Here is an 18525-nt window from a genome sequence, read left to right on the forward strand (position 1 = left end):
CACCAGCAATCAGCTGCTTGCTAACCCTCAAACACGCTGAGCACACATTCTCAAACATGCTAAGCATACATTCTTAGGGACTATGGGAATATCCTCTTCAACCCCTGGACTATTTTTTCCCATGTGGGAGAAGAGAGCTCACTCCCTGGACTCTTCAAATCTCTAATTAAATATCACCAAAGGGCCACACATACAGCAAAACTGCCCACTGCCATTCTCTTTTCTTGTTTTGTATTCCTTTTTACACCTATCATTGCCTGTTAGAATCTATTTTTTTTAAACTGCATCTCCACATCCCTTATCACACTAAAATGTAAGTACAGACTGAGCATTCCTAATCTAACAATCCAAAACCCAAAATGTTCCAAAATCCATAACTTTTTGAGCACTGACATGATACCACAAGTGGAAAATTACACATCATGAAAATTTTGGTTTCAAGCACAAAAATATTAACAATCCTGCATAAAATTCCGTCATGCTATATGAGTGAAAGGTGTGTAGGAAACATACATGAATTTTAAGTTTAGATTTGAGTCCCATCCCCAAGATATCTTATCGGGTGCATGCAAATATTCCAAAATATTAAGAAATACCAAATCCACAATACTTCTGATCCTAAGGATTTTAGATTGGGGGTACTTAACCTGTTCCATGAGAACTGGGGCTTTGTTTTATTAGTCTGGCAGCCCCAGGGCCTAAAACAGTACCTGGCAAAGAATAAGTCCAGAATATGTATTGAAAAATGGACGAATAAAAACAAATGCTGGAATTTGACATCTAATAAACCATCTTTGCATTGCATTGCTTTGTAGTTCACATTCACATTTTGAGGCTGTGGAATATGGAATATATGGGGAAAGATGACATCCAGTGGGGAGAAATTGATATAGCAATTGTATTTAAAGTAGATATAAATAGTTTGATTCAGTTTAAGAATCAGGCATCCCCAAAGAAGACCTCCTTTGAAATAAGCCCTATTTCAATCTTTTGACTGTACCAAAGTAACAAAATTTGACTTCCTAAAAGAAAGTAATCATATATAATTATTAATTCTAAGTAAAAACTGTGTCTTCCCAATCTCATTAGTAGTTTCTCATCAATATTCTTGAGGGGACATAATATAGGTAGAAAATAACTCAACCTGATAATTCATTTCATCCTGAGACAAATTTATAATTGTCCTTTTAAAAAAAATCTCAATTTGTGTTATTATGAAACTGAAGCGTAGCTATTGAAGCATGTTATTTATTTTTTTTACTACCAAGTCCCCAAATGGAAAATCTCCCTTCCTCTACTTCCTTCCAGTTAAGAGCAACATATGAATCCATTTGAGTAAAATAGTATATGGGATTCCCAAATGTGATGATTTGCTCAAGCAGGATTTTTAATGAAGGGGTGGTAGCACTGATTCATTATTGTTTTTTTTTTTTTTTAATTCTGACTACACCTGCACATTTTACTCTTCATAGAATATTTCAGTTACAAACATTTTTGGTTGGTACTGACCTAAGTGGACAATTTTAAGGGATGGGAGGATAAAGTGGTCAGGCGGAGCTGTGCACTATAACCCCTGTAGGTCCAGAGACTTCAGCTCCCAGGTCCTCTGGAAAATACTCTTTAGAATCAGAACCCTGAAGGCCTGACCTGTGCACAGGGTACACAAGGCAGTGCGAGGGTCCTTGTGTGTCTGCAAAAAACCTGGCCCACGATCCTCCCTCTCCTCTTCCTATTTTTCTATGAGTGCATTTGGTGAGCCTCCTAGAAGTTATCCAGTCAATATGTTAATGAGAAAGGGCTCTGGTTGGCACAGATACATGCCTGGGCTAGGTATGGGATCCCATAAATGGAAAAAAAAATGTCTGTTAACTGCACACCATGAACTTCAGCTTGTTTAGGGTACCCCAGCTTCTTAGGACCTTCTTTCTCTCCTAAAAACTTCTGCAGATTCTTCTCTACCACAGTGCTCCTAGTCTTTGCATAGTGGTCTGGATGGTATTGCTAACCTGCTCAGAGACCCTCTCTTGAGAAAGCTCCCTCCAGCATACTCTCCGGCTGTGTTTCCTCAAAATAGTAAACACAGCTTCAGTCCCAGGTGCACAGCTGACCTTCCTACTGGGAGCTCCCTGAAAGGAGGATGCTTGTCTTAGTCCCAACTATCCCTCCTGACTAGAGAACCTGGCATACAGTAGGCAGGCAGAAATTTAAAAGAAGAAAGCAATGATTTTTTTTCTCTGAATTATGAGTGGATAGATTTTTAAAAATATATATATATTCTGATGTCCTAGTGACCTTTTTAGCATCAAAAAGTAGCCATATTCCTAACATATGGTGGTTGAACCTATCTTAGTTATAGAAGCTATAATGGCTTGCACAATAATAGTCCTTTTGGAACATGAGATTATGAACGAAGGATGATGGAATGGCAAGACAGGAACCGGGTCCCTCATGATTTGGTTCCAGGTTATGAATGTGGGTAAAAAATAAACTCCTGTCTTTTTAAGTCACTGAAATTGAGTTCTTTAGATCATATGTAATTGAATATAACTATAAGATTATTTTGGAATGTGGGCTTCTGAGGAGAGAGACTCGGGTGAACTTGATTCTGGAGTGTGGCCTCAGTCTACCACATCAGTGGCCTTGGAGCCATGTGAGGAATGTTCCATGGTCACAGGCAGACTGAGTTATGTAGATCATATCAGCAATTGCTTCATAAAGCTAGACTTATTCAATTTTTAAAAAATCTCTCCTTTATGTGTCTTACTTTTGGGACTAAAAATACCTTTGGTTTTATAATTATAATAGATGTGGAGTTTCAAAAAGTCTCATCTTAGCTAAATTATAAAATTGGTACAGCTTTGTTATATGTCCAACTCTATCAATTCAGTATTATTAACTAAAGCAATCTGAAGACCAGGTATTTGGGTAATAATAGTGGTTGAATTTGAACAACTCTAATAGCAGCAGATAGCATTTATTATTTACAAATAATATTTTCTTCTTATCATTCTGCCATGACACATCCCCTACAAGGCATACAAACCATTATCCTCATCCCTAGATGAAGAAATCAAAGGTTAAAGAGTTTTAAAATGATGATTTTCTTTTCCCTGTTAGTTCTGTGCTCCAAACGGTATAGGTACAATGATTCCACGTGTCCCTTGCGCTTGCCCATATGAAGTCACAGGAGATCTTGTAATCCTTCTAGTTTCAACCGGGCCTCTGGCTCTTATTCTTACACTTTGGGTTTTATAAAGCCTTGAATATCTTTTAATATTAATACTTATTAATTGAAAAACAATAGAAGTTCATTCAATACATATTTTCTGAGTGCCTACTGTATGCAAGCTTGTACTAGGTCCAGGGGATGCAGCAGTAAGCAAAACCAACACAGATATTCTTCCTGGAATCTTTGTTCCAGTGGAGGATTCAGACAACAGCAAAGAATTAAACTACCTATTCTATTCCATGGCAAAAGTGCAATGGAGAACATAAAGCAAGGATGTGGAACACAAGGGGGTTGCAATCTAAATAAGATCAGGGTTGGGGGTTTCACAGCTGAGGAGAGACTGCAGGAGCAAGCCCTGTGGACATCGGGGGGAAGAACATCCAGCCTGGAGAGGGCAGTCAGTGCAAAGGCCTTGGTCCTGTGTATGCATGGCATGGAAACCAGTGTAACTGCAGTGGAGGGTCCAAAGCATTGAGAGTCTCAGGATTGGAGGTTGGAGGGAAACCAGCAGAAAGAAAAGTAGAGAAAGATTGTGTGAGGCCTTCTGTACCATGGCAGAGGGCTCTGTTTTCACTATGAGGAAGATAAGAATATGCTAGAAGGATCTGGGCCACAGAGTAAGAGACAGGTTAAAAAGGATCATTCTGGCTACTGTGTTGAAAAGAAGACAGAGGTACAAGACTGGAAGCTGGAAGAGCAGTTAGGAGACATCTAGAATAACCTATGGAGAAGAGGGTCATGGCTTGGATCTGGTGGTAGCAGGTAAAGGTGGCAAGGAGGACTTGGATTCTCAAGGTACCCTGAAGAGAAGGCTGCTGGGATGTGCTAATGGATGACAGAGAGGCCTGAAAGAGAAGGGTCACAGGAGAAGTATGTTTTAAGGAAGGAAGATCCTGAGTTCAGTTTCACACCAGAGTTTGAAGTCATTATTAGGCGGGAAGTTGAGGTCATCAGGGAGACAACAGCTGGACAGCTGGACATACAGATGGAGTCAGGGGAAGAACCCTAGGCTTTGGCATACAGAATATTTCAATATAGAATATTCTTTGGCATACATAATATTTAAATCCAAGGATTGGATGAGATAAGGTTGGAGTGCACATAGATAGAGAATCAACCTGAGGACTGAGTCCAGGGTCCTCCAGTGTTTAAAGGTCAGGGAGATGAGAATCGTCCATCCAGAAAGACCAGGAAGAAGTCAGCAGGGAAGAGTAGAAGAAAACTAGGAGAATGTCTGACAAGACAAGAAAGGGGAGTGTTTGCAGTTGAGGAAGTGATTAACTCCAACAAGGGTTGCTGATATACTCCTTTCTGCTTTATGATTTTCTCCTCAGCATTTGTCTATTGATTATAGTTAGGTCATGGATATATTGAAAGATGGGCAGAAAGGCAGGAGAGAGTATGTAAGAGTATAATGCTGGAGATGTCTGAGTCACCTATGAAACAATCAACAGTTTCCAATACAGAAGAGAAGACTGCAGAATTATTAGGATATTTAGAAATACACAGGGAATTGCTAGAAAGCGCTAAAAGAAAGTTGGTGAGCAAGATTCGGCAACGGGGAGCAGTAGGCTAAGGACTACTGTTTTGTATTTAAACCTTAACATGTAAAACTACATCCTTGTATTACTTTGAAATAAACTGAAAAACAACGAGTCAGAAAAATCTGCACAAACTTGATGCCTTCTCTTCAACCTGTGAGCTAGGACATCACAGCCAGTGATCAACAGTAGTTCACCATGTACATATGTTCTACAATTTCAAACGCAGCTGCTGCTCTCATCATTCTAAAGTAAAGATATTCCTGAAATTATAAGTATATATAATCATAAAAGATTCTGTTATTCAGCCGATGCTAAAAGCGTAACCACTGTTCTGTGACCAGTCATATAATTCTTTTAATGTTAAATATAGTTCTTCATTCTGAATAAGTTCAGAAACCTCTGTGAAAGTTGAACTTAAAATTATTGAGTTATAAAACGTTATTAGGATGCCTTTGTAATAGACTTTTGGAAGGCAGAGGTAATTCTTTCAGCATGGCTGTAACTTTTGTGTGTCTCTTTTCAACAATTTAGTTCCTTGAAAAAAGATTTTATGTTCTAGTAATCTTTGGATTCCCATATACCTAGCACTGTTGTGAACAAATTAATAATAAATAATATTTAATTTTTCTAAGTGCTTTCCCTGTGCCTGAAATTGCTTTAGGAAATTTGTACCTATTTTCATTTAATTGCTTTCATTTCATTTAATCATAAAAACAGCTTTCTGGAAGAGGAAACCGAGGGAGAAAGTTTAAGTAATGCTTCCAAAGACACATATACCAATAGCAAAACTAGGAGTGGAACCCAGGCAATCTTTCTCTGAGCCTTAGCTCTTAATGTTTACATACAATATTAATAAATGTTTATTGATAAAGTCATTGAAAGAATGAAACCAGTAGCATATACTTTTAACTAGAGATATGAAATAAAATTGTTGTTATTCTCCAATGGTATTTCTGTGTATATTTTAAAGGCTGTTTGACAATCTCACCTTTTTGTTTTTGTTCTTGATCATCTGTTTTTCTATTTGTTTCTGAAAATTAAAGACAAAACAAAGTAATTACTTTGCAAGTCACCACTCAATACCTCAAAATACAGGAGAATGTTTTAATGAAGGCCATTTTAATGAATTTCAATGAACATAATTTAAGCAAAATATTTTTGGGCATATGATTCAATTTTCCTAAATCCTGAGTTCTTTGCACTTGTAATCCATTACAAAATATCAAGATCTGGGCTTGCTTGAATTACTTATAAAAGTCACTGAACCGTGGCTAGGAATCAGATTCCAGGCTAAGGGTTCCTCATCTGTGAGAGTTAACATGAGTGATGTCCACCAATTCTAAGCATCTCTATGGATAAAAGCAAGCTGGGATGAAGACAAGCCATCTGCAAAGCTTCTTAAATATGTTCATTGACTCCTAAAACAATAAAGACTGTTTTTATAATGACACCGTGTGCTTTAAAAGAATGCAGCATGTCCCACTACCTGGAATATTGGTTTCTCTATGCTAAGCACTTCACTCATATTCAGATGAGTGATGTGGCTGTGCCCGTGTTGAACCCTGGGTGTGTGCCTTTAGCTTCCTTGATGAGAAACCTGAGAGGAACACAAGGAGCCATCTCTGGCAGCCTCAGATCAAGTTAATTACACTTAGTGTCTCTCTCACAAATGGGGCTATTGAATGCTGAGAAACCCACAAGGACTAATCAAAGAATACCCACCCCTCCCATGGAAAACTACAGCCAATGAACTGACCATGTGTTTATAATATCATTACTTTACCTATAACTTTATAACAAGTCTACAAGTTATAGGTACCAGACTATAGTAAACTTGTTATAGATACAGAATAAAAATTAACTAGATCCTTTCTTTCTACGTAAATAAACAAAGAAAATCAACTAGATTGGATCTATTTAATTTTCAAGGTAGATCTGTTGATTACAGTTCCAGTTGGAACTTAGGTTACCTTTGGATACCACTAGGTACATATGTACATGTATATACGTGGGGATGAGGCAGAGTTTGGGAGACTGACAAAAAGCATACACTCTGTCCTCTCCCTGCAGTAGATGAGAGAGTGTGTGGTGCAATCAGGGACGATGGATGATTCAATTTGTCAGTCCTGAGTTTTTCACACTTATTTCCCTAAGACATTTCAATGTGAGGAGGTTAAAAATAAATCTAAGGCAGGCTTTGATGCAGGGAAGGCCTTTTCATAGGTTAAATGTTTTGGTTCCTTTGAGACCTGATATCAGAGGAAGAAAGGGAACTAACTTTGCAATCTAGGTGTCAGGGTTAGCACTAAGAACATCATGACTTGTATATCCCCGTCTCCTGCAGGGGATAAATCTTCATTCAAAGGAGAAAGTTGAGCCTGAGGAATTAGATTCTACGTCTATAAAGGCCAGTGGTTTAAATAACTCCTAAGAATCATGTTCTTCCCACTCTGCCACTCTGTGCCTTTTGTGAAAAAGAAATGGAGAGAGATTTTATAAAGTTGACTGCACATACTTCCTGGGCAGTATGGCAAGAAGTATGCAGGATATTTTTTTAAAGGGGGGAGGCTTATTGGTCTCTGTTGAATATTCTAGAACATCTGATTTTATTAACTATAACTTCCTAGCCACAAAGTTAAATAGCTGAACTAGACCTTATAATACCACTTATTTAGTACATATGAACTGAGCACCTAGTATCTTCCAGGTACTTTTGTAGGCATCAGGGATCCAGCAAGGAAGCATTATAAATCTTAGTCCTGTAGAAGCTCTCCTTCTATTGGGATCAGCAGTACCTACAGGAAGCCCTTAACCTTTAATTTCTTCCAGGAGTCATGCTGGACTAATGTGACTTGAACAATTAAGCATGCAATGCAAATTTCTACCCAGACTAGAAAGAACAGGTGGATGTTGGTCATAAAAGGGAGAACATGGCTCTCACAGATCTTCCCACCCTGGGAGAAAAGTAAGGAAGGAGGAATGGTTTGAATTGGTCACCTTCCAAACAGAAGTGAAAGGTGCTGATTCCATGTCAAAGAGCCCTGGTCAGGTCAACCCATGTCCTTTGGATCCACATCCCCCCAGTAACTTCGAGGACAAGGTGATTGGTTATACTTTCAGAAACAAGGGCCGTCATCTCTCTCCCTCCTCCCCCCCAGTAGTTAGGGTGGGGAATAAGACAAATAAGGCCTAACCCAGATCCTTCCAGGCCCTGGGACAAGAGGTCTGTCTTGTTTTCATTCTTGAGTCTCCTTCCATCCCTCTCCCCATATCAACAAGCTGAGTTCTGAGACTCCTCTTTGGATATGGAGAATATACAGAGCAGACATTTTGAACTCTGTTTTTTATTCACACTTAACTTTAGCTTAAATAAAGAAGTTTTCTGATTCACTAGGATTCTGTACAACCAATAATCAAGTGTCACTTTATTCTCTGTTACCTATGCTTCTTTGCGAGGCCTCATTTGGACCTCATTGTGCCAAAGGGGGGAAAAATGACTTACTGAGTACTACTATGTACCAAGCATTGTTGTAAGCACTTAATGCAGATTATCCCACTTATCCTTGCAGCCATGGGAGATAGTTACAATTTAACGGATAAAGAAACTGAGGCTTAGAAAATCTAAAGAATCTTCCCAGGGTTACAGAACAAGAAAGACCCATTTCAGAGGCCATAATGCATAAAAATACTACTTTAATCACACTTTGCATATCTAGTAATGGGCAGTCCTTTAAGTAAGGGAGATGAATGCTTAGTCTTTCCCTGAAAATTATAAAAGGACAAGGTCATTCGTAACTCACATTTAGAGTTTAAATACTCATGTCCAAACAGAAAAAAAAAAGTTACACATTCTTTATCTGTATTAATATGACTCTTTTTATCCCTTTCAATATTATTTTATTTGAGCAAGGAAAACCTTACTAAAAAGAATGGAATCTGGATCTTTTAAAAACTGTCATGCAATCATTGAGAAGAACTGGTCACTTTTATGGATTCTGCTGTACTATACTCTACCTAGTTGCAGCTACTGTGCCAATGTCCGTAGTGAGCAGTTCTTGCTGGACCAACAATGCGAGCTAATTTGCACTCAGGCTCATCTGCCTTTCCAAGTGCCTAAACCCAGGCACCTACCTGTTCATCCCCAAGACCCAGGGCTCTATTTCCTCCCTTAGCACTCATAGTGTCTGTTCACTCTTCAAAAGTCACATCTTTCCTGTCTCCTTCCCTATGTCTCTACCACCATTTCCTTAGCTCAGTCCTCAGTACCATCATCTATTACTAGTCAGATTCCTAACTGGCCTCCTGCTCTGTGGCTTTCTTCCATCTGCTGCCTACATGTTCACTCTAGAATATCTCAGAAAAACCAGAAGCCAGAGGGAATTTCCACCAGGGCTGATTCCTGGTTTACTCGTCTGCAAATAGGGATAACACCCAGCTGCTGAGAAAACTCAACTCCCTAGGCGTGGCGGAGTAGGTGCATCCAATCTGTTTATCCAGCAGTTTTCATTTCTTCTGGACATGTTAGAGGTGAAAACTCCCCTCTCCAGAACCCCAGGAGCTTGTTTCTTACTTGTCTAGTTCCCTTTTTCTGTCTAGAGAACTAAGGTTGAAAATGAGAGCAATGAAGAATGAGAATCTGCCATATATATTTTCAGCTTGTCATTCATCCACTCATGATGAAGTTCATATCCTCACAATAGAAAGTCATGGAGGATAAGAATGGTGTATATGTGGGAAGGGAGATTTCACCAGGGAATAATCAAAACTTAAGGTACAGAACAAAAATCAACAAAGGATTGAGGCAAGAGCCACTTCATTTCAATTCTATCCCCTTACAAGGTAGCATAATAGTACATGTTAAAACAAATAAGCATACCTATTAGAAATAGGTTAAAATAAAGAGGACAAAAGTATTTCCTTGTGATGTTGGTCATCAAAAATGGTATATTCTTGGGCTGGGGATGTGGCTCAAGCAGTAGCATGCTCGCCTGGCATGCGTGCGGCCCGGGTTCAATCCTCAGCACCATAAACAAACAAAGATGTTGTGTCCGCCGAAAATTAAAAAATAAATATTAAAATTCTCTATCTCTCTCTCTTTAAAAAAGATGTTATATTCTTCTAAAATGTTCATAAGTATAGAATGAACAGATTTTGTTATGTAACAAAATTAAATATACTACTTAAAAATAATGACAATGTAGAGAAGAATCCTTCTGCATTTTATTGCACTCAAATAACATTAAACAGAAGACATTTACATTACTGAAATTCCATTGATGTTGCCCAACATGGCATATGTTTGTAAAGACAAGGCTCATTAATTCAGACATTTGGAATTAAAAACTATTTGAAGTTGACCACAGCATAATGAATCCTCAGTTTCTAGAGTACTACAGATGGTTATATACAAAAGCTCAGCAGAAATTATTTTAGTCATTCATTAGTTCTATGTCATTCCTAAGTTTCCCTAAAAAAATACAGCTTTATAAAAAGTAATGTTCTATAATTCACAATATGAAGAGCTTAATTACAAGTTGAGAATCAGCTCTATATAACCCATATCACAGCTTTAGAAAATTATTGCTTGTCTTACTCTTATTTCAGGTTTCACTACACCTCGGGTCAGCATGCAGAACTCACTACATTGGAACTACAATCTATAATGATAAAAATATCGACTGTCTTTGATTTTACCCTAAAAGCAGAAAAAAAGCCACCTTAAGACAATGTTAATATAATAAAGAGCAACCCCTTGACCCACAGATGTCACCAATTCTTATGGCTTTTTTTTTTAATAATTCATGGCTCTTTGAAAATGATGCTCCAACTACCTCCTTTTCTAACAAAGCAATATTTTTATCACAGCAGGTATTTCCCAGCCAAAAATAAACCACATTAAATATAGAAGAAAACTTTCAGTGTAGAAAGGAAAAGGCTCATCCCTTGTGAAAAATAGCAGCAGACATGGGGCTGGGAGAGTACTTGTCATACATACATCCTAAATCAACCCAACTAGAGACATCATGGACTTGATCCAGTGAGAGCACGGGGCAGTCTCTGGTGCTGTGAGGGCATTACTTAATTAGCCAAAGTCAGAGCAGTCTTTAAGGTATGCACCAGTAATGTGTATACATTTCCTAAAATTTAAATAAATACTGAATGGGCCAGAGCTATTAAATGATCCATCCAAGGTGCTAAATAGCATTTTTGCACGAGATATTTTTGCAGGCCATTTTTTTTTCCTTAAGTCCTAACAAGGAATTTTAGTTCCCCTCATTATGAAAAATAAATTAATGATAATTTAAAACTTTCCTCAAAATATTATATTATTCTAATATGCCAACTAAAAGCTACAAAAATATCAAAATTTGTGATGTAACCTGAATATCTGAAGCAAATGTAGAAATTTTTGATAAGAATATCAGTGCAGATATATACAACTCATGCCTTCACAGCAAATCATCATGTCTGTTCCCGTTTTTAAGAGTGCTAATACAAGACACTCTTAATGGCTTTGAAGTCATGTTTAACTCAGCGCTTACACAAGTCAATCCAATATAGTTAGCATTAGTTATTAAGAATGTATTAAAATCCTGCCAAGACAAATTGCTGCTATATCATCAACATAATTCTTAACTCTTGTCTGAAAAATACATAGAAATGTAGGTATGACTAAAGCTGCACCAAAGAAGGAAAAAAAAAAAAAAAAAAAAGGAAAGCGAAATCCAATGGACCCACTAACAGTATCAAAAAAGGACATGCAGGAATGTAAATTACATGTGATTTTTGTTTCTTTAAAAAAAAATACACCAAAATGCCAGTGGACTATAACTTATTCAAAACATCTTTAGTGTTCATTCCCAAAGATCTTGATCTGCCCAGTATTTACTTCACAAGATCTATCACAGCCATCTTTTGGAGCGTATGGTTAGGCTGGTCCTCCTGTGGTAGTAGGGGCAGTCTTTTTGAAGCTTTAAGTATCTGCAAAAATAAGGGGAAATCTAAATTAAAGGACCAACTAGACACAGAGTGGGACACTGCTTTATTTTCATTCTACTTTTAAAAAAAAAAATCACCAACAGAAGTAAATGCTTTTTTCTCTTTGTTTTTAAGGACAACTTGTTAACAAGATAATTAACTAACTACCCACAGAAGACCCAAGGGAGCACTTGCAAAGCTGCTGAAGAAAATCTAGGGGTTTAAAGAGTGCTCCAGAATTACAACTGAATCTCAACTTTTGAGAAATACAGGCATTAAATTTCTTTCTCCCATTGACATTTTCACTATATTGAAAAGAATAAAAAATCTAGTATGGGATTTGGAAAAAAAAAAAACAGGAAGGATTTTTAAGTGTGATGTACGCTACTTTAAAATATTAGTTTAATAATTTTATTTTAATGTTATTGGTAATATAAAAAAAGTGTACAGTGTTTTTAAAGAAGTAAAGTTCACACCTAACTTTTTAACATTTTCATTCCAAATATTAGTATCTGATTTATTTTATTACTACAGTGTTGGGCTTAAATTATTATATTGAAATAGAAAAGGAGCTGGTATAGATAAAGGCGATTTTGATATCATTTGTAAGGCTGGATAACTACTATGGCTTGAATGTGTCCTCCATAAATTCATCTGTAAGAACTTTAATATAAACTCACATATTAGAATCAGAGGAAGTGATGAAGTTGTGACCTTCATGAAAGCTTTAGTGAGTTTACAGCAAGAGAAGGAGAGACCCACGATAAAAAGTTTGCTTTTATGTGTTGCCTTCCACCATGATATTATGCAGCATATCATGGACCTCACTAGCTGTCAATCAAAAGCTAGCACCATGCTTTTAGACTTCTGAGACTCCAAGACTGTGAGATAAATATACTTCTTTTCTTTATAAATTAATAAGTGTCAAGTATTTTAAAACAATTATGATATTTCCTTCAGTTTCTTTCTGCTCTTGGAGCCAAAAATTTCTGTATATCCAACAGAAATGATTGTTTATATCCTCCAAAAGCATGTAGAAGATAATATTCATCACCTTTCTTCTCGGTAGTCAAACTAGAAATAATCACTATATCTGTCATCAGAAAACGTAATGAATTAGACTAAATTACTATACTAAGGTGGGAGAAGCTCACACATATGATATTGAGCAATAGAAACCAGCACAATAATAATTGTATGTATGTGTATGTATGCATATGTGTTTATGATTCTAGCTACATTCAATTAAAAAAAAACAGTCTACAAGTGAGGTGTTACTGATAGGCAAGAAGAGAGAGACTTTTAGGGTGCCAGACCTTTTTTTTTTTTTTTCCTGATTATCTGAGTAGTGGATACAAGAGAGTAACACATGTAAAAATTCAACATATAAGCACTTCCTAGTGTATTAATTGTATCTGAATAGAAAAGGTTTTAAAAATGAGTTTGACTTTAGAATTTAATTTCTCTAAGAATTGAACAATTAGCTAGACTTTGAGAGGATCAACATTTTCAATATACCTGAGACAATGGAAAATTGTTCAAAGCGTAACAGTGAGTATTTGTAAAGAGGCAAAAACGTTAAAAGTTCAACTGTAGTTTTAGCAGCTTCAACATAAGCTCCTACACACTTAAAGACTCCAGTAAGAAATGGTTCAGTAGGGTCTAAACAATATCTCCAAAATCAGGTCAGTCTTCTCTGTTGCTGCTCTGCATTCCTCCTTCATTCCCAATCTCTATGAAGGGTTTGCCATTCACTTACAGGACTCAAGCCAGTAATGTTGGAATTATCTTTGACTCTTCTCCACTCCCATCAGATTATTTCCACCTCCCATATCCATGAAATCAGTCCTCTCTTCCCCTCAATCTACTACAGTCCACCTCTCACCGTCTCTGGCTTGGATGAACACAGCTGCCTATTACTTGTCTCTACCCACTTGCTAGACTACTGTCTTTAAATCTGGAATTGATCATGTGACCTCTCTGCTTAGAATTTTGCACTGATTTCCTGTTATTTTTAGGCTCAGATCTGAACTTCCAAACATGGTACAGAAGACCCTCCAAGCTGGCTGCCTACTTTTCTACCCTGTTTTCTCATATTTCACGTGGCACACCATCTTGGTTGTTGATCAGTAAGCACTTTCTCCCCACCTGCTAGCTCCTGGACCTTCTATAGTCGTCCAAAACTCAGTTACAGCCAGCACTTCCACCCCTCTGAGGCTGAGTGATTTATTATCCCTCTTTGCATGAGTTACCCTGCACACCGCTCTGAGAAGTCAGTGCTATCACATTAGCTGGTCCATTCCACTGTGTGCCACAGGACTGTGAGCCATACTAAGGCAGGGACTACATTGTTAATAATGCAGCTCCACTGGTTAGCCCAGAGCCTGTAAGGCAAGTTGCAATATATGCTTTTTGAATTAAAAAATAATGATAATAACAATATGCATGTAAAGCATATTGGTTTACATACTGGTTAAACATTCACTTCAATGAGCATAAAGCCAAACTCTGCCATTGCCTTAGGTCTCTAGGGCTGCCAACCTAAAGCAGCCTTAAGGGTGTTAGTGATTAGTGTTCAAAAATGCTAGGTAAGAGGAAGGCCTGAGTGGAAGTTCTTGATGGATACAATGTAGTGAAATCTATTGCTAGAATATTCCATGGCAGGATGAATTGTGTCTCCATTTACCAAGAATCAGGAGAGGCAGAATTACCCAGAAACTATGATGCTCGTGTGTTCCATTCTAAATAACATGATTACTGAAAACATAAAATTAACTTTGTGTGTTGTTCTTTTCTTTTCTGGAGAAAAACAGTTAATGAACCACCTAGGTATATGGCTTTAAGTATATTGATTGGTAGAAAATTTTACTCTAATGAACTTCATAAATGATTCATTCATAAATCAATCTGAACTATGTGTATATGCTGCACTATGTATACTATGCTTTTCTAAATACAAAACATTCATTGTTCCATTGTTACCTTGTAAGTTTCCCAAAGGATTTTTTCCCATTCATATTATAATAAGAAACATGCTGTATGACTTCAAGTAAATATGAGTTTGAAGAGAAAGGTAAAAACTTGCTAAAGAAATAAATATTACAAAGGAATTTTCAAAATCTAGTTTTCAAAATAATTAACTTCTAATATTAGAATGATTAATTCTTAAGACTGACTTTATACACCCTTGCCAAGAGTGTGCCTGCAAAACACTTAAAATTTAAAAATGTAAAGCAAAGACACAAAATTTAAACTATTGGAAAACTTATTCACAAAAACACTTCAATATTCCTAAGTACTAAGTTATGAACTAATGAAGATTAAGAGAGAAAGAGAGATGAAAAATAGGATGTGTTTCATTTTATCATATCAAAATAGCTCTCAAAACTGTTAACAGCTCTTTGGGCTTCATTTATTTAAAATCCTCTAGAAAACAATAGCAAAGAGTGGATTCCAAAATAAGAACATAAGGATCAATCCCACTTCTACTCTGTGACCCATAGAAGGTGACTTTTGCCTTGCCATGCCTCTTTGATGTCATGTGTAAAATGGACTTAACAGTAGGTCTACCTCTTGATGTGCTACATCTGCTAAAACTTATTTAATCCATGGAATGTGCTTAGAAGTTCACCTCCATAATAATAAATGCTAGCTGTCACTGTCTCCTACTTGTGACTTGTTGCAATGCCCTATGGGACTAGTACAATGATAAATATGTTATTATGAACAATAGTAAGCAATAAAAAGACTGTATAGCTAGTCTTGGAATGATCAGTTAGGTTCTGAGGGCTAGGAAAAAATGACTAACATCCTGCATTTTGCAGAAGTGCTCAATTGAGTTTTGTAGTGAATGAATTTTTTAAAGATTGAAATGTAATGAGGAGTTGGGCCCTCATTGAATGTACCTGTAGTTCCTCCAATCAGATATGTAATGAAACACTACTATAAAGACAACCAACTAACTGCACAAAAATATCTTGAACAGATCTATGAACATTAATATTTTGCACTATGAATAATAAAAGCTATAATATGAAGTAAGACTAACAATGAGACTTACGGGAAAGAAGAAAGCCAGATTCAGTGGTTAGAAATAACTACCACTAACTCTTACGTTCTCCTTTGGCAAAGTCAAATTACGTATGCAGTGAGTCAATCAAATTTTTATGATATCTAATTATACATTACAACTTCTTGATCAGATCCCTAAGAATTTATCTTCTCTTGATCCACCTCACAGAGCAGGCTAATTAATTACAAAACAATAATACCTTAGCCACCACTCACTAGGAGTTTATCAGGTGCCAGAAACTATGCTCATTAATCAGATCTTCATTTTTATGTGCTTTGGTTGTGGTTGTTAAATATCTCATCTTTAAAAAGCAACTTATTACATCATCATAACCACCTGTATTATATATTTATGTTCCAAAGAAAATCTTGGGGTGAATTTACAAAATATTGAAATAAAAGCACAGAGTGGGGCTGAGATTGTGGCTTAGCAGCAGAGCCCTTGCTCAGCACGTGCAAAGCCCCATGTTCAATCCCCAACACTGCCAAAAACATAAAAGCACAGAGTTATGGTCAGAAAATATTATCTCTCATGCTGATAGTTATCTTCCTGATAGTTAATCCACATTTTAAAATATGAATTATAATGAGAAAGATTTGTAGTAACTTCTTTTTTTCCTAGGAATTCTTATAAAATAATTTTCTCAAGGGCATAGAATAGAATCAAGCTGATTCTATAACTTGCTTTGCTTCTTCCAGAGAGAAACAGGGTACTCTGTCAAGTGTTAGTCAACAATAAACAGAAACCAACACAAGCAGGACAGAACTATCAGCTTTCCTTGCCCTCCCATCTTTTCTAAATAGAAAACATTCATTGTTCCATAGTCACCTTGTAAGTTTACCAAAGGATTTCTTTTCCCATTCATATTGTAATACCATTCATTACAGTCTATCAATTACTTCTACTTCATATTGTAAATATGCCTGTGCATAGTATGATAACTATCAAAACCTAAAATGTTCCATTCATAAAATAAGCAAGGACAAGCTTAAGACTAACTAAAAATACCCTTTGGCTATTTTATTTTTTGGTTACTTTTTTATCTTGAAATTCAGTATTCAATTAATTTTGGAAAATACAATTATTTCTACCAAAATCAACATTGGTAATGCACATCACTGCTACAAAATTCTCATTAAGCATCATGTATAAAAAATGAGTAAAAATTTAACCAACAAATATGACTCACCCACACACATAAAAACTAAAACAAAAATGAAAAGAAATACACTTGGAGATGAGGTGGGATATGAAAAATCCTCATCTAGTAGAACATTTTATTTCCCATTGAGAAAACAGACTACCTGCCATTTTCTGACTACAGGTATAGTTTATGTCAGTACTAAAATGTAGTCCAAAGCACAGGCCTTGGCTGAAAAGTTGTTCCCATTCTTTAAACTCACTAATGACCAGAGACAGAAGGGGGAAAGGTATTGATGAGCCCTGGGCACCTGCATTGCCACAGGGCATTGATATGCCTCTAAGAAAGGTGGGGAACAGAGAGCAAAATGAGCAACTGAGCAATCGCATAGTTAATGCACTATTCAGTTTTCATCCTGAGAAACTTTGATTCTATATCCGACATCAAATGGCCTGACAATCAAAAAAGAAAAAAGAAAAAAAAATTTTAAAAACCCTAAAATTCTACATTACCACCAATGTGTAATGGCAAAATCATACAGTACTTTAAGAACTCTTCAAATTCCAGCACAAATATATATAGTACACTGAATAAAACGTGTGTTTGCCATTACTTTGGTTCAGTTGATCAAAACACAGAATTTTGGTTTTTTTTATTTTATATAGAGTCAATTCTTCTTTCTCAGGATTTTTATCCTTCATATATTCATTTAATAAGGCTAGTGTTAATATCAACAGCATTTTTAAATTTAACCCCCAAAAAGGAAGATACATCTAATGAAATGTCATACCTGGTGGTACTTCCTGCTGTTCTTCTGCAGCGGGAACACTTACTTCTAAAAATGAACAAGAAAGTCACAGTCCATTACAGTTGCTGATGACCAGAGTTTAAAACACAGATTGGTAGTACTGAAGTAATGGTGATTATTTTTACACTTTAAAAAATTCAACTGCAATTATCATAAAAACATTGCTTTTATAACCTCTCTCTCTAATACACACACACACACACATTGATTACCAGTGAGTAGAACACTGAATATTGTGTGTTTCTCAATTATTCTACACAACAGACTTCACAATATTATCAGTCTGACCTCAAAATTCTGTTGTCTGGTGCAGGAGATATGGACTAAAATTTAAGTTTTCAAAACTGTGCATTAGACATAAGAGAGCTGAGGAATGCCATTCAACGAATTTTGTTTCTTCTTTCTCTAAAGAAGAAATAATGTTTTTTATTGAAAAGCATTTTGGGGATCAGGGATGCAGGGAATTGAACCTAGGCCTTGTTCATGCTAATCAACATAAGGTCTACCACTAAGCTAAATCCCAGCTCAATCTCTTGAAAATAGCCCTAGTTTTAACATTAATTAAACAGTATATGGAAATTGAATTGAAATAGAATCTTCAAATTAAACAGTATCTTTAATAATTTATTTTTGAAAAATAATCTTAAAGATTATTTTTGTGTGTATGATGGTGGCTATACTCAGGGACTTGTGTACCCACATGCTCTACTACTGAGCTAAACTTCAAGCCCACAAGATAATACATTCTAACAC

The 18525-nt window shown here is 36.4% G+C and overlaps 1 protein-coding gene across 6 annotated transcripts in view; it reads right to left on the bottom strand.

The window, feature by feature from the left end:
- Asph (aspartate beta-hydroxylase) overlaps positions 1–18525 on the bottom strand; it is a 216223-nt gene that overhangs the window by 103596 nt on the left and 94102 nt on the right. For all 6 annotated transcript variants that reach the window (XM_058584428.1, XM_058584427.1, XM_058584426.1 and 3 more), the window contains 2 exons: positions 17755–17799; positions 5762–5803 (listed from right to left, as the gene is read on the bottom strand). In XM_058584428.1, the coding sequence (XP_058440411.1) occupies positions 5762–5803; positions 17755–17799 (87 nt within the window). The remainder of the gene's footprint in view (positions 1–5761; positions 5804–17754; positions 17800–18525) is intronic.

This window comes from Marmota monax, unplaced genomic scaffold (genome assembly GCF_021218885.2).
Source record: "Marmota monax isolate L192 unplaced genomic scaffold, Marmota_monax_Labrador192_F-V1.1 WCK01_AAM20220418_F8-fsc00063, whole genome shotgun sequence".
NCBI lineage: Eukaryota > Metazoa > Chordata > Mammalia > Rodentia > Sciuridae > Marmota > Marmota monax.